The sequence below is a fragment of the Anabrus simplex genome, chromosome 12 (genome assembly GCF_040414725.1).
Source record: "Anabrus simplex isolate iqAnaSimp1 chromosome 12, ASM4041472v1, whole genome shotgun sequence".
Lineage (NCBI taxonomy): Eukaryota > Metazoa > Arthropoda > Insecta > Orthoptera > Tettigoniidae > Anabrus > Anabrus simplex.
Genome location: NC_090276.1, coordinates 64,499,326 through 64,512,084, shown reverse-complemented (window position 1 = coordinate 64,512,084; position 12,759 = coordinate 64,499,326). Strand labels below are relative to the sequence as shown.

The 12,759-nt window shown below is 39.7% G+C and overlaps 1 protein-coding gene across 2 annotated transcripts in view; it reads right to left on the bottom strand.

The window, feature by feature from the left end:
- Positions 1-12,759, bottom strand: part of LOC136884480 (abscission/NoCut checkpoint regulator) — a 90,272-nt gene that overhangs the window by 42,965 nt on the left and 34,548 nt on the right. For both annotated transcript variants that reach the window (XM_067156677.2, XM_067156678.2), the window contains exon 5: positions 6,486-6,628. In XM_067156677.2, coding sequence (XP_067012778.2) covers positions 6,486-6,628 — 143 coding nt within the window. The remainder of the gene's footprint in view (positions 1-6,485; positions 6,629-12,759) is intronic.

Here is a 12,759-nt window from a genome sequence, read left to right as displayed (position 1 = left end):
CAGTCTATAGAGCCATTGGATTCCTGGAACTCCCGCTGCTTTCAGCATATCTGCACTTAGTTCATCTACGCCCACTGCCTTTCCTTTCTTCATGCTCTTGAGCGCATTTTCAACCTCAAGCCATGTAATTGGTGGTTCAGTTGTGGTTCCTCGACTTGGCTCTCCTCTATCCGTTGTTATGTTTTCTGTATCTCCATTCAGCAGCTTTTCGAAATAGATCTTGAGTTCTTGTTTAATTTCTCCCTCTTCTTGTGCCACAGTTCCATCATCATGTTCTATTGCTTTTATGGTCTCTTGATCCCTTCGCTTGTTTTTCACTAGTCTGTATAGCAATTTCATATTTCCTCTACTGTCCTCTTCCAGTTTGTCTGCAAACTCATTCCATTTCTTCTCTTTTTCTTCCCTTACAATGTTCTTTACAGCAAGTTTCTTGTTCCTGTATACTCCTTGAAGTCTTTGTATTTCTTGTTCATTTCGTTCTTGTCCCTGTTTTTGTTTCTCCTTGTCCAGTGCCTTCTTTATTTGGTTTCTTTCTTTCACCGCTGTTTTCACTCTATCATTCCACCATGGTGTCTCCTTTTTTCTTTTGATAGAACTTGTAACTCCACATAGGTTTTTGGCTTCTCCCACAAAGGTGTCTTTGAAGGCCTTCCATTCTTCAATAACGCTGGTTACTTCACACTTCGGCAAACTCTGTTGAATCCTTAGTTAGTATTCTTCCTTTATTTGGACTTCTTGCAACTTCCAAGTTTTAATCCTTGGTTTTTTCGTAATAAGTTTCTGCGTTTCATTTGTCTTATGTTTGAAGTCTACTACCAACAATCTGTGGTCACTGTCCATGCTTTCACTAGGGATGACCTTTACATTTGTGATGTACCTGCCACCATCTTTATTTGTGATTACGTAGTCAATCAATGTTCTATACTGGCCATCCCAACTGTACCTTGTTATTCTGTGACTGTCTCTTTTTTTGAAGAATGTATTTTTGATTATAAGATCATTTCTTCTGCACAGATCTAATAGTTGTTCTCCTTCTGGGTTCCTTTGTCCAAATCCATGTGGACCAATGATGTTCTCGTACCCAAGTCTGTCTACCCCAACTTGCGCATTTAGATCTCCAATAATAATAACATTTTCCTCATTAACTGTATCTTCCAGGTCTTGCCGAAATTTCTCTTTGTCTTCCTCACTGCAGCCTGTCTGTGGGGCATACACTTGTATGATGGTGTACTTAGTGTTTCATGGACATTTTAATGATTCTATCACTTTTGCAGATAACTTCAGCTGTAGCATCAGTCCTTTCGTTAACTAAGAATCCAACACCATTTTTCGCTACCTTCTCCTGTCCACTCCAGTATAATTTATAACCTCTACGAAGTGTCTTACTTCCAATCCCTTTCCATTTGGTCTCACTTAATCCCAATATTGATATTTTTCTTCTATCCATCATGTCTAGGAGTTCTTCTAGCACTGATCAATGAAATACCTCTATAATTGTTGCAATTCTTCCTTTTCCCTTGCTTATAAATAGATGCAGTTACTGTTTTAGACAAATCAGAAAGTACCTTACTAACGTTCTATGCTGGTCTTATGAAGCAATTTCATCCCTGTCTTCCCACTAACTATATTTCAATATTTCACTTCTAATTTCATCTATCCCAGCTGCTTTGTGACAATGTAGTTTATTTACTATCCTTTAATGAACACTGTTTGGGACTTCTACAGAAAAAATTATTTTTACATTCAGAAGATTTTCAAAATATTCCTTCAACTATTCAGTGATTCCCTGAGATCTACAGTGAGATCACTTGATTTACCCAAAATACTCTTCAATTCCCTTTTCCCTCCCTTTCTAACATTCTTTATAAGTGCCAAAGAAGGTTTCCCTCCTGCTTTTGCAGGTTATTACTGAAATGTTCGAGATTCCTTCTCAAACGTTTCAATGATTTGTTTTGCTGTTTCTTTCATGATGTACAATTCCCTATCTGTACCATTCTTGTTTGGAGCCATTTTTTATGTGTCCTCTTTTTTAAGTTTTCATGCTGCCCTGATCAATGTCATTCCACTAAGACGTTCACTTTTCACCATCTTTACACACTGTTGATCCTAGGCATTCCCTTCCTGTTTCCACTTCAGTATCCACGTATGCCACCCATTCTCTTTCTATATCCTGAACCTGCTGACTGTCTTTTCACTAATCATATTCATGAAGTCTGTCTTATTTCCTTGTCCTGGAGATTCTCTACGCTTATTCGTTTGCAGACAGACTTCACTTTCTCTATCTTAGGCCTACTGATATGACTTCACTGCAGATCAGATCTGTATCGTTAAAAAAATCTCCAGAATAACCATACATCCCTCGCAGATTTTGTAAATTCAAAGTCAGTAATGATATATTCTTTTATGCATCTGGTACTTCTACATGTATGCCTGAAGAATGAATTTGTTTTAAATGCTAATCCCATCCTAACACAGCATTTCACTAAATGCTTCCCATATCTATTCCCCAAATGTACCCATCACCTTCCCACATCCTTCAGTTGTATTTCCGATTCTTGCACTGGAATCACTCATTAGCTCTATTCTGTCCTTGCTGTTGACCCTAACTTTAATATCACACGGTGCTTCATAAAACTTGTCTACTTCATTCTCATCTGCTACCTCACACGATGAATATAATGTGACAATTCTCATACTAATTGCTTCAACCACTAAATCTATACACACCATTCATTCATTAGCTGCTTTTGTGGATCAGTGGTAGAGTGTCAGCCTCCGGATCCCAAGATGGCGGGTTCAAACCCGGCAGAGGTAGTCGGATTTTTGAAGGGCGGAAAAAAATCTGTTCGACACTCCATGTCGTATGATGTTGGCATGTAAAAGATCTCTGGTGACACATTTGGTGTCTACCCGACAAAATTAATTAAATCTCAGCCATAGACGCCCAAGAGAGCTTCGGTTTACCCTGTCTGCCATCTAGTACGCCTAGAGTAAAATGGAAAATCGAAATTGGCAAGTAGACGGCCAGATGGCGTCAAATTAAAATATCTGCACACGGTAGCTGAGGCCATACGATTATTATTATTATTATTATTATTATTATTATTCATTCATTTACATGTCTAACAGAAGCGATGTTGCATGCTGCCGTTTTTCCAATGAACAACACCATCCTACACACTGACCTCCTTCTTCTGATACCTATTAAGAACACTTTATAATTTCCTCTCTCTGCCTCATTACCTCCCATTACCTTTTCTAAGAAGGAAGCCATACTTCCCAGTGTCGACTCAGTTAAATATAACAGAAAAGCTTTCCAGGCTGTTGAACACACGTGTTAAATATAATATTACACTACAACATACCTGTAAAAAAACTCCCATCAGTCCGAGGTTTGCTTAAAACATTGTCTGTGCTGGGTAAATATTCTGTGTTTGACAAACTGGAAAGGCTTTTAAGTTTCATTCCTCCAACCCAAACATCATTAACTCCGAACACATCCAGCATCATCCTCTCTAAGTGCCATTGTTGTTATTGTTGATGTTGATATTATTATTATTATTATTATTATTATTATTGTCCACATTGGACCACTTGGGTCTTCCATGTACACTTTTTCTTTGAAGGTTGTACTGTTTGAATCTTCTTATCTGCCCAGTATGTCTTCATTTGTTCTGATCTCAGTGTTCTTAATCCGTCTGAAATTTCTACGACCTTCTGTACATCATTTCAGTTGAAAATGCATGTTTCTTAAGAAGTGTGGTAATTTTATTCTTGTTTTCTGCATCTGTAATTTCAAGTCCAACTATTTTGAGCTCCTCTTGAATTTCTTTGATCCAATACCCTCCTGTCTTCTTTCCCAGATTTCTGATCACTAGTTGTAAAATCCTGTTTTCTGGTAATTGTAAGATGTGAAAGAAATAAGAGATTCTTCTCTTCTTCATCGTGCTGGTAACTGGGTCAATCGCTTGATAGACAGTTTCAATGGGGAGGATTCTCCAGACTCCTTCAACCTGGTACTTTTTGTTTATGCAAGTTCTAATAATTCTCCTTTCAGTTTTGAGGAGCTGATCAGTTCTTCTTTCATTTCTAATTTGGAACAAGGTTTCGCAAGTGTAAGTGGCTTCAGGCAAAGTTACAGTTTTGTAGAGTTAGATCTTACTGTCTATTGACAAGAATTTTTTGTTATAAGTTAACCAGGTTAGAAATTGTGCTTTTTTCACTTTGTTGGTTATATTTATCCATGTTGCTTTCTCGCTTAAGTTGTGCATAATGATTTCCCCAAGGTATTTAAATTGTAGGACTATGTTAATTTTTTTATCATTTATGATGACTTCATTTATGTCAAGTTTTTTTTAAATCATTTATGATGACTTCATTTATGTCAAGGGGTTTCATTGGCATGATATCGGTTTTCTCAAAGGATATTTGTAATCCTAATTTTAATGTAATTTTCTGGAGACTGGTGATCTGAGCACAGATTTCTTCCACATCAAGGGCTAAAAGAGCTTAATCATCTGCAAACCCTAGGCAGTTTGTCCTTATTGAGGGTTTTGCTCCAGTTTTGATTTTAGGTGGGTTTTCTTTTTGCCAAATTTTCATGATGTAATGTAGAGCCCCATTAATAAAGACAGCTTCCCAAAAAATTCAATTTCGTTAACCAAGTTTTTTTGTCTGTGCTGGGTAAGTTTTCTGTTAAGTAGGATGCTACCCTACAAAATGATCACCACCATCATCATAATTTTCCAACTTCAGTTTCCCGAGTGTAGTGTATAAGTGCTCGCCATCTCTTCCTGTTTGCATACATCTTCCCATTTGAGACCTCTCTCCTCCACATCTGATTTCACTGTGTCCATCCAGTATTTCCTTGGCTTTCCCCTTGGTCTTAATCATGATGCTTGTTGTTTTAAGGGGCCTAACATCGAAGGTCATCGGCCCCAACCCCCTTGGTCTTTTTCCCTACACAGTCCCTATGAGAATTCTTCAGGGACCACTGGTGGATTGTACAGTCCTAGCCACCTGAGCACAAGGTGGACCGACTCAGAATATAACCGAGATGACAATTGATAGCCCAACTCTTAAGACCACTTGCAAGACTGCTCAGCCATTGTCCACGGTTTGTGAACTAGGATATAACTACAGCAACACAACTGTTAGGTTCTTTAGTCTGCTGAAACAAAAAGATAATTCCACTTTAATTAAATTGTTCCTTTTTCACGTATAATTCTGTTACCATACGTTTTCTTTCTCAGATAGTTCATAAATTTACTACCTGAAGACAACCCACTTCGTTGGTTTTTTTTTTTTGTACATCTGTGTAGTTTTCTCTATTCTTTTTTGGGGTGTCTTGTTGTCTGGCGCATGCGCAAACAGATTTTCTGCTTGTCCAACATGTGAGAAAGCAATGTAGAACTGACCATGTGAGAAACAGGAATCTTTCAAATTAACTCCACAATAGTGGAACCTTTGACCCTGACACTTATTGATCGCCCTACTATAAGCCAATCTCACTGGAAATTGTAATCATTTGAAACAAAATGACAAATCATTTGAGATCAATGGAATTCTTGCTATGAAAAAGTATTTTCCTTTTATCTTTGCCAATTACAATTACTGCCTCAATAATATCATTAAGGAGCTGTTTCAGTTAAGTATCTGCTTTATATTCGAGAATTACAGAAAATACTCAAAGATGTACTCAAGCAGCAAAGTGTTCTGGTTCTGAGATCACCATACACCTGCCAGATGAATCACAGATGGTATATAAAACCAAGGCGTACACATCATAGCCTTCTAGAGTACATTCTCGCTCCGATCCTTCCAGGACATTCTCACTCATTTCAATACATCCAATGACGAAATCAGCCATTTCAACCCTCACATCTCCCACACCACTGCAGGTACGACATGCAACCACCATAGTGCACGATGGGAGACTCTAGGCTACCAAAACACACACACCAGTCTGAGGTGGGTGGTTTTGGCTGCAATGTGAAAAATACGGACACACACGTCTATTGTCTTTTTCTCTTCTTATTCTCTTTTAATCAAGAAGTAGAAGAGAATAAGAGCAGGAGGGAGGACATACCCTCCTGTATGTTTTCTCTTCTTGTTCTCCAATCTTCCTTCAGAATAATATGAAGAAGAAGTTAATGAAGAAGTAATAGAAGAAGAGGAGAAAAGACGAAGGAAAATGTTAAGACTCTCCTGTATATTTTCTCTTCTTGTTCTCTTTAAGTTTATTTATTCAAAATTAGTTTCAGCAGACTGAAGTATGAACAACCTACATAAACAGAAACATTTCAGGAAGAAGAAGAAGACTGAAGAAACTAACCGTTATAAATTAACGAAGTCAAAACTGAAAACAGATGGCTTCAGGTATTACAAAAAAAAAAGCACAGTAACACACACAAATGTATTATATTCAATTTACTTCTATTCAAAACATTCTATTTTAATATTTTCAAATTAAAAGGCCGACTTACTTTGCTACTTTTTCAGCAGCCTCTTTCATTAATCGCTGTAGTAACATATTCGTTTCAGGATCACTTGGAGGATCTTCTAGCTCATCTGAGGGAGTTCTGATACCACTACTATCTTCATCTGAATCTTTATTCTCACCAGCAGCCTGCAACAAGAAGATACCGTTGGTATGAAATGGTAAAATGTGAGGGGAAAAATATAAATTCATCTTCTAAATTATAACCGAGCACAAGATAAGGTCAGCAACAATTCCATTTTAAGATATTTCATAAAGGATGGAGGTCTCGCATACAAGATTATTCAAGGGCACTAAGCACTATTACATGTCTGATGAGTTCCATTACAGCGAGTAATTACCAGTAGGGATATGGCAGCTGTAGAACTGATTCCAATAAATTGAGAACTGATGGCTCTGGTAAAGGTTCTAAATTTTTTCTTGTTGATAATGCTTGTTGTTTAAAGGGGCCTAACATCTAGGTCATCAGCCCCTAATGGTATAAAATGCGACTAAATGTAATGATAATTTGAAATTCCAAAATTCATCCAAAGACCAGAATTCAAAACTTGATGATGAAGAATGTATCTAAAATAATCAGCAACTCCAATTCACAATATTAAAATTTAAAAATAATTCTAAAATCAATCCACTGACTACAATTCAAAAAAAACAATAAAACAATCATTGGATCTGACTTGCAATGCCCCACCTTCCCAGAATCAAACTTAAAACAATGGTATATACTGACCAAGGGGCTGCTTCCAAAGCACAATCCTGAATCAATGATGCCTGTTGTCCAACGGAGTCCAAAATCCAAGTCAACGGCCTCTCATAATGGTACTAACCACTAGTTAAATAGAATCATGGTATTTTTCATGTAGCAGTACTTATCACAAGTGACGTAGACCCATGGTGTTCCTCACATTATGGTCTACTCACGGGTAATGCACAAAGCATGGGTAACGCAGACCTATGGTGTTTCTCACATAATGGAGCCATTCATAGGTAAAGCAAACCCATGGTGTTCCTCACATAGTGATATTAATCACAGGGACTCTTACCATCCCATGGTGTTCATCACATAGCGGGTACAATTCATAGGCAATGCAGACCCATGGTGTACCTCGAAACGCAGGCCCATGATGTCCACATGTCCACAACCAGATGCTGAAACACCCCAACGAGGATAGCTTCTTCTTCCCCCCCCCCTTTTTCATGGGTGTTTCAACCGTACCTGGAATACTATACACAGGTACTGTAAACCCATAATGATCCACCCACAGACCCGTGGTATTCTTCAAATTGTGGTTCTAATCGCAAGAAAAGTCAACTCACAATGTTCCTCGCGTGCTGGTACTAATCACAGCTAAGGTCATGGTTCAAAATTCAGCATCCCTTGGTTGACTCTTATACAGGCAGGGGGTACCGTGAGTGTATTCTTTGTCTGTGTCCCCCACCCAAAAGGGGGTATCTACAATTCTTTCCGATATTGATTTTACATTGCACCAACACTGACAGGTCTTGTGGTGACAATGGGATAGGACAGGGCCAGGCCCAGGAAGGAAGCAACCCTGGATTTAACCTTTTCAGTGGCATACCCCATAAATTCTTGGGTTTTGCGCACCTGCCCAGAACGTGACCATCCAAGAAATTCTCATTTAGCTGCAGTGTTCATTTCGCGATCGCCCAATACTTTCTCCGGTATTATAATCTCTGTGGAAAATGTTTTCCAGCATTCTCAACAGATGGTAGGAGAGTTTTCCAACCGCATTCATAAAAACTTTGGCTTAAAATATGTCTTATCTCCTCTCCTTTACATACAATCTCGGACCAGCTGACGAGGTATGCAGAAATCGCAAGCGTGAAATGAAAGAGAGATTTGTCTGAAAATAAAATATCAGAGTACATCGAAGATAGTGGTGATAGTATTTCTGCTTGTAGTGATTCGAATAATTCTTCAGATTGTGGATGACCTTGTGGGTATTTCTAGTGAAAGTAAAGAAGTTATTATGCTGGAGGCAATGGTGATGTTAGGAGATGTAGAACGTAAATGTGTGTGGAAAAAATATTTGTCTGGAAATATGGCAAGATCTAATACCGGGTGGACAAAATAAAACTATTTACAATAGGAGTGACTTGGGATTGATCGTCGTTACAGAAAATGGTGAAAATAGCCTCATCTGAAGAAATGAAAAACTGAGGATCTGTGTAGTGAAAGTGTTGCCCTCTGTGGTAGTGTGGGGTGGTTCTTGTCCTTTATCATACCAACATTATTCAAATGCCTAAAAAAATATTGCGGATCACTATGAAAGAAAATCATCATCATCATCATCATCATCATCATCAATGTCCCACTCCAGTCGCCCAGGTATGGTTAACAAGTCTCCTCCACTCCTTTATATCCTTCCATTTTTCCTGCTCCACTACTTCCGTCACATCCAATCCAGCTTCTCTTAAGTCCTTCCAAATCTGATCCATTCACTTTCTTCTTGGTCTTCCAACTGGTCTCTTCCCCTTAACTTCTCTTTCCAATTCCCTTCTTGCTACCTCTTCCTTTGCCATTCTTTTTACATGTCCGAACCATCTCAGTCTTGCTTTCAGTATGTTCTGTACTAACGGTTCTATATTTAGCTCTTCTCTGAGTTTAATATTTTGAATTCTATCTCTTCTTGTCTTTTTAGCCGATGTTCTTAAAAATTTCATTTCCACTGCTTGGATCTTACTATCTTGTCTCTTATTAGTTACCAGTGTTTCTAGTCCGTATGTTACAACTGGTATGAAATACTGTTTATATAATGGTAATTTTGTCCTCTTGGGTACTTTGTCATGCCATAAAAGCTCTCTGACTTTATGGTAAAATGTTGTACCTTTACTTAGTCTGTTATTAATTTCCGGGTTGATTTCATTACTTCCATTAATAATGCTACCCAGATATGTAAACTGTTCTACATTCTCTAACCGTTCTCTATGTTCACTTGGCTTCTCTTTTTCTCTTTTCCACAGTGCATGACTACAGTTTTCTTTTTACTTATTACCATTCCAAACTCCTTCAGATTTTCATTCCAGATGTCCAGTCTCCTTTGTACTTCCTTTTCTCCCTTTCCCCGAATCACCACATCATCTGCAAATACCCAAGCATTCACTTCATCACTACTGATACTCTGTTTTACACGTTTTACATACGATTTCATCCATCAATATAATAAACAATAATGGCGACAGTGCACTTTCTTGCTTGAGACCTTTTTTTGTATAAAATGTTTCAGAGTCACCACTCCCCACTTGTACACTGCTTTTACTCTCATGATACAACATTTTTATCTTGTTTAATGCCTTTGCTGGCAGGACCTAGTGTTTACACTGCACTAAGTCTTCTGGTATGGGCTAGAGCAATTTTGTTACTTTCATTGATCTGTCTCTGTCTTATCCTTGGCTTTGACAATATGAAAGTGGCTGAGGTATGAGCGATGCTAGTAATGCCATTCCTTCTGCAGCCAGTCCCTGCTATGAATGGTGTGAAACTGTTACTCATAGGGTCGGTTGGTGTATGCATTTCAGTGGGCTTGGCAGACTGATATGTAATAGGAACTTCTGGCTCGGTGAGGAAAGCAACGGGAAACTACCTCACTCCTCATTTCCCTAGTATGCCTCTTCAGTGATGCCTAGGCCATCTATAACAGCTCATTGTGGAACTGTTGAGGATCCAACCAGCCTTTGGGCTGATGACTAAACATACATACAATTAATGATTTTGTACATTCCTTTTCAATAGGCATTCCCATACATGTTTTCTGTTGACTGTATCACAAGCTTTTTCCAAATCCAAAAATATGAATATGATTTCCTTGTTCCTTTCCAGATGTTTTTCCATTATAGTTCGCACTGTAAATATCAAGTCTATTGTTGGTCTATTCGGTCTAAACCATATTGTTCTTCCTCTTACTGTGTTTCTATTATATTCCTCAGTCTTTTGTCTATGACTTTCTCCAAACAATGACTAAGTGTATTGGCTGCTTGAAGTACAGAAAAGAACAATTTTTCCTTGTAATCAGCAAAATGGTCTTAAAATGGCAAATATAGAAATGCATTCTGTAATAGGCATTTTCCAGATCAGTTCTCAACATATTACAGGCTACTGAAAGTCTCTTCAAGTGCTGTAGACAGACCATTTGTTGTTAGCAAAGCTCAACATTTATAACACTTCCCCCTCTATGCCCGAACAGAGCTCAGATCAGCTAACACTCCTGTGCGTACGAAGCCCAAGCACCGTCTCCTGTCTTAATGTTGTAACTTGTTTACAGAAGAGATCTATTAATACTTTGACCTTGGCACATCTGTTCATATTTAATGTGAATCTTACGACTTATAATAGAACTAAAGATTCTTACTTGAATACAAAGGTTTACGTTACGGTATAATTTTTTAAAGTGTTGAGTCTTCTTCAAATAGTGGCCGACTAGACTTTTATTTTGTGATTATAAGAAGTTTTTCTTTTCTTATGGACATCATAAGCTCAATATCAAGAGTGTTTTAAAAGTGCAACGCTTTAATGAAATATGTGTTGATTCATTTATGTACAATTGCCTGTTCTCATTAGTGGCTGAAGATGACGCACATCAGCGTCAAAACTAGTCCCAAGTAAATGTTGTAACTTAATTAGTTCAATGTTATTTTGTATTGAAAAGGGGGATTTTTAAATTTTCATTTTCTGTTATTCTCAGTTCAATATGGACATAAGATGAAATTCTTAATCTTTAAAAAAGAGCTTGTGAGACAAACTACTTCACGCGCCAAAATGATTTGTTTAGTTACAACTTGGCAACAGAGCAATTTTTGTGACTTGCCTAATTTGGTGGTCGCAACTATAGTTCATTTCAGTCTCCTCTAGACTGTATTGTGTTCAAGGGGAGCCTGGTGTACGTATTTAATAAAGCACTGAGGGTGAGGTTCTTCAGAACGGAGCCTTGCCTGCTCCTGGCTCCACTCGCGGCTTTGCCTATGCTTTCCCCAATATGTGCACGTCCATCTTCTGACACTGACTTGCCAATGTGTCTGTTCTATTATGTGTTCCTTTTTTGTCCCTTTATCAATCTATATATTGACTTGAAGATCCACAGTATGTTTCTTGATCTTCCAACAGAATCACATTTTAACGGGGACTATACATTGACTTAGCAAATGTCACGGGATAGTCACCTCATAGCGTGTGGGGCCTCCTCTGGCCCTGCGAACTGCAGTGAGACGCCGTGGAAGTGAGTCGATAAGTCCCTGGTAGTCCTCTGGATGCAGCTGACACCAAATCGTTTTGCAGAGCGGCCGCCAATGCTCGTCTGTTAGTGGGTGCAGGATCCATGGCACGGAGCCTGCGTTCCAGGACATCCCAGATATGCTCAATAGGGTTCATATCGGGGCTCCTGGGTGGCCATGGCAGTCGTTGGACCTCCGCTGCATGTTCCTGGAACCATTTCCAGGCGACGTGGGAGCGATGTGGCGGCGTGTTATCATCCTGAAAAACTGCAGAACCGTCTGGGCGCTGGAAGGCCAAAAATGGGTGGAGATGGTCTCCGAGCAGGTCAACATACCGCGTACCATTCAAAGTCTCTTCCAGAACAACTAGGGGGCCCATTCCATACCAGGAAAATGCACCCCAGACCATAACAGAGACACCAGCGCCCTGGACCACACCTTCGAGGCAGGCGCAATCCATCGCTTCATGTGGTCTGCGCCATACACGGTGCCTCCCATCGGCATGGTGCAGTTGAAATCGTGATTCGTCCGACCATATCACGTTACGCCATTGTTCCAGTGTCCATCCCTGGTGATTGGCGACAAATGCGAGTCGTCGTGCCCGATGATGTTGGGTTAACAGTGGCACCCGTGTGCGGCGCCGGCTCCCATACCCCATAGAACCCATGTTCCTACGGATTGTCCACTGCGAGACGTGTCTAGCATGGCCTGTGTTGAATTGAGCCGTGATTTGTTGCACGGTTGCCCGTCTGTCACTATTGACAATCCGTCTCAGATGTCGCCGGTCACGGTCATCGAGGGTGGCTGGACGGCCGATCGTTCGTCTGTTGTGGACGGTCACACCCGCATTCAACCATTCACGATACACCCTGGACCCGGTTGATCGTGTGAAGCCGAATTCCCGCACCATTTCCGAAATCGCACTTCCCATCCGTCGGGCACCGACCACCATACCCCGTTCGAACGGTGTCAGCTCACGACGACGTTCCATGTTACACCTGTCACATGCACAGCCACTGCTCACAAGGTCT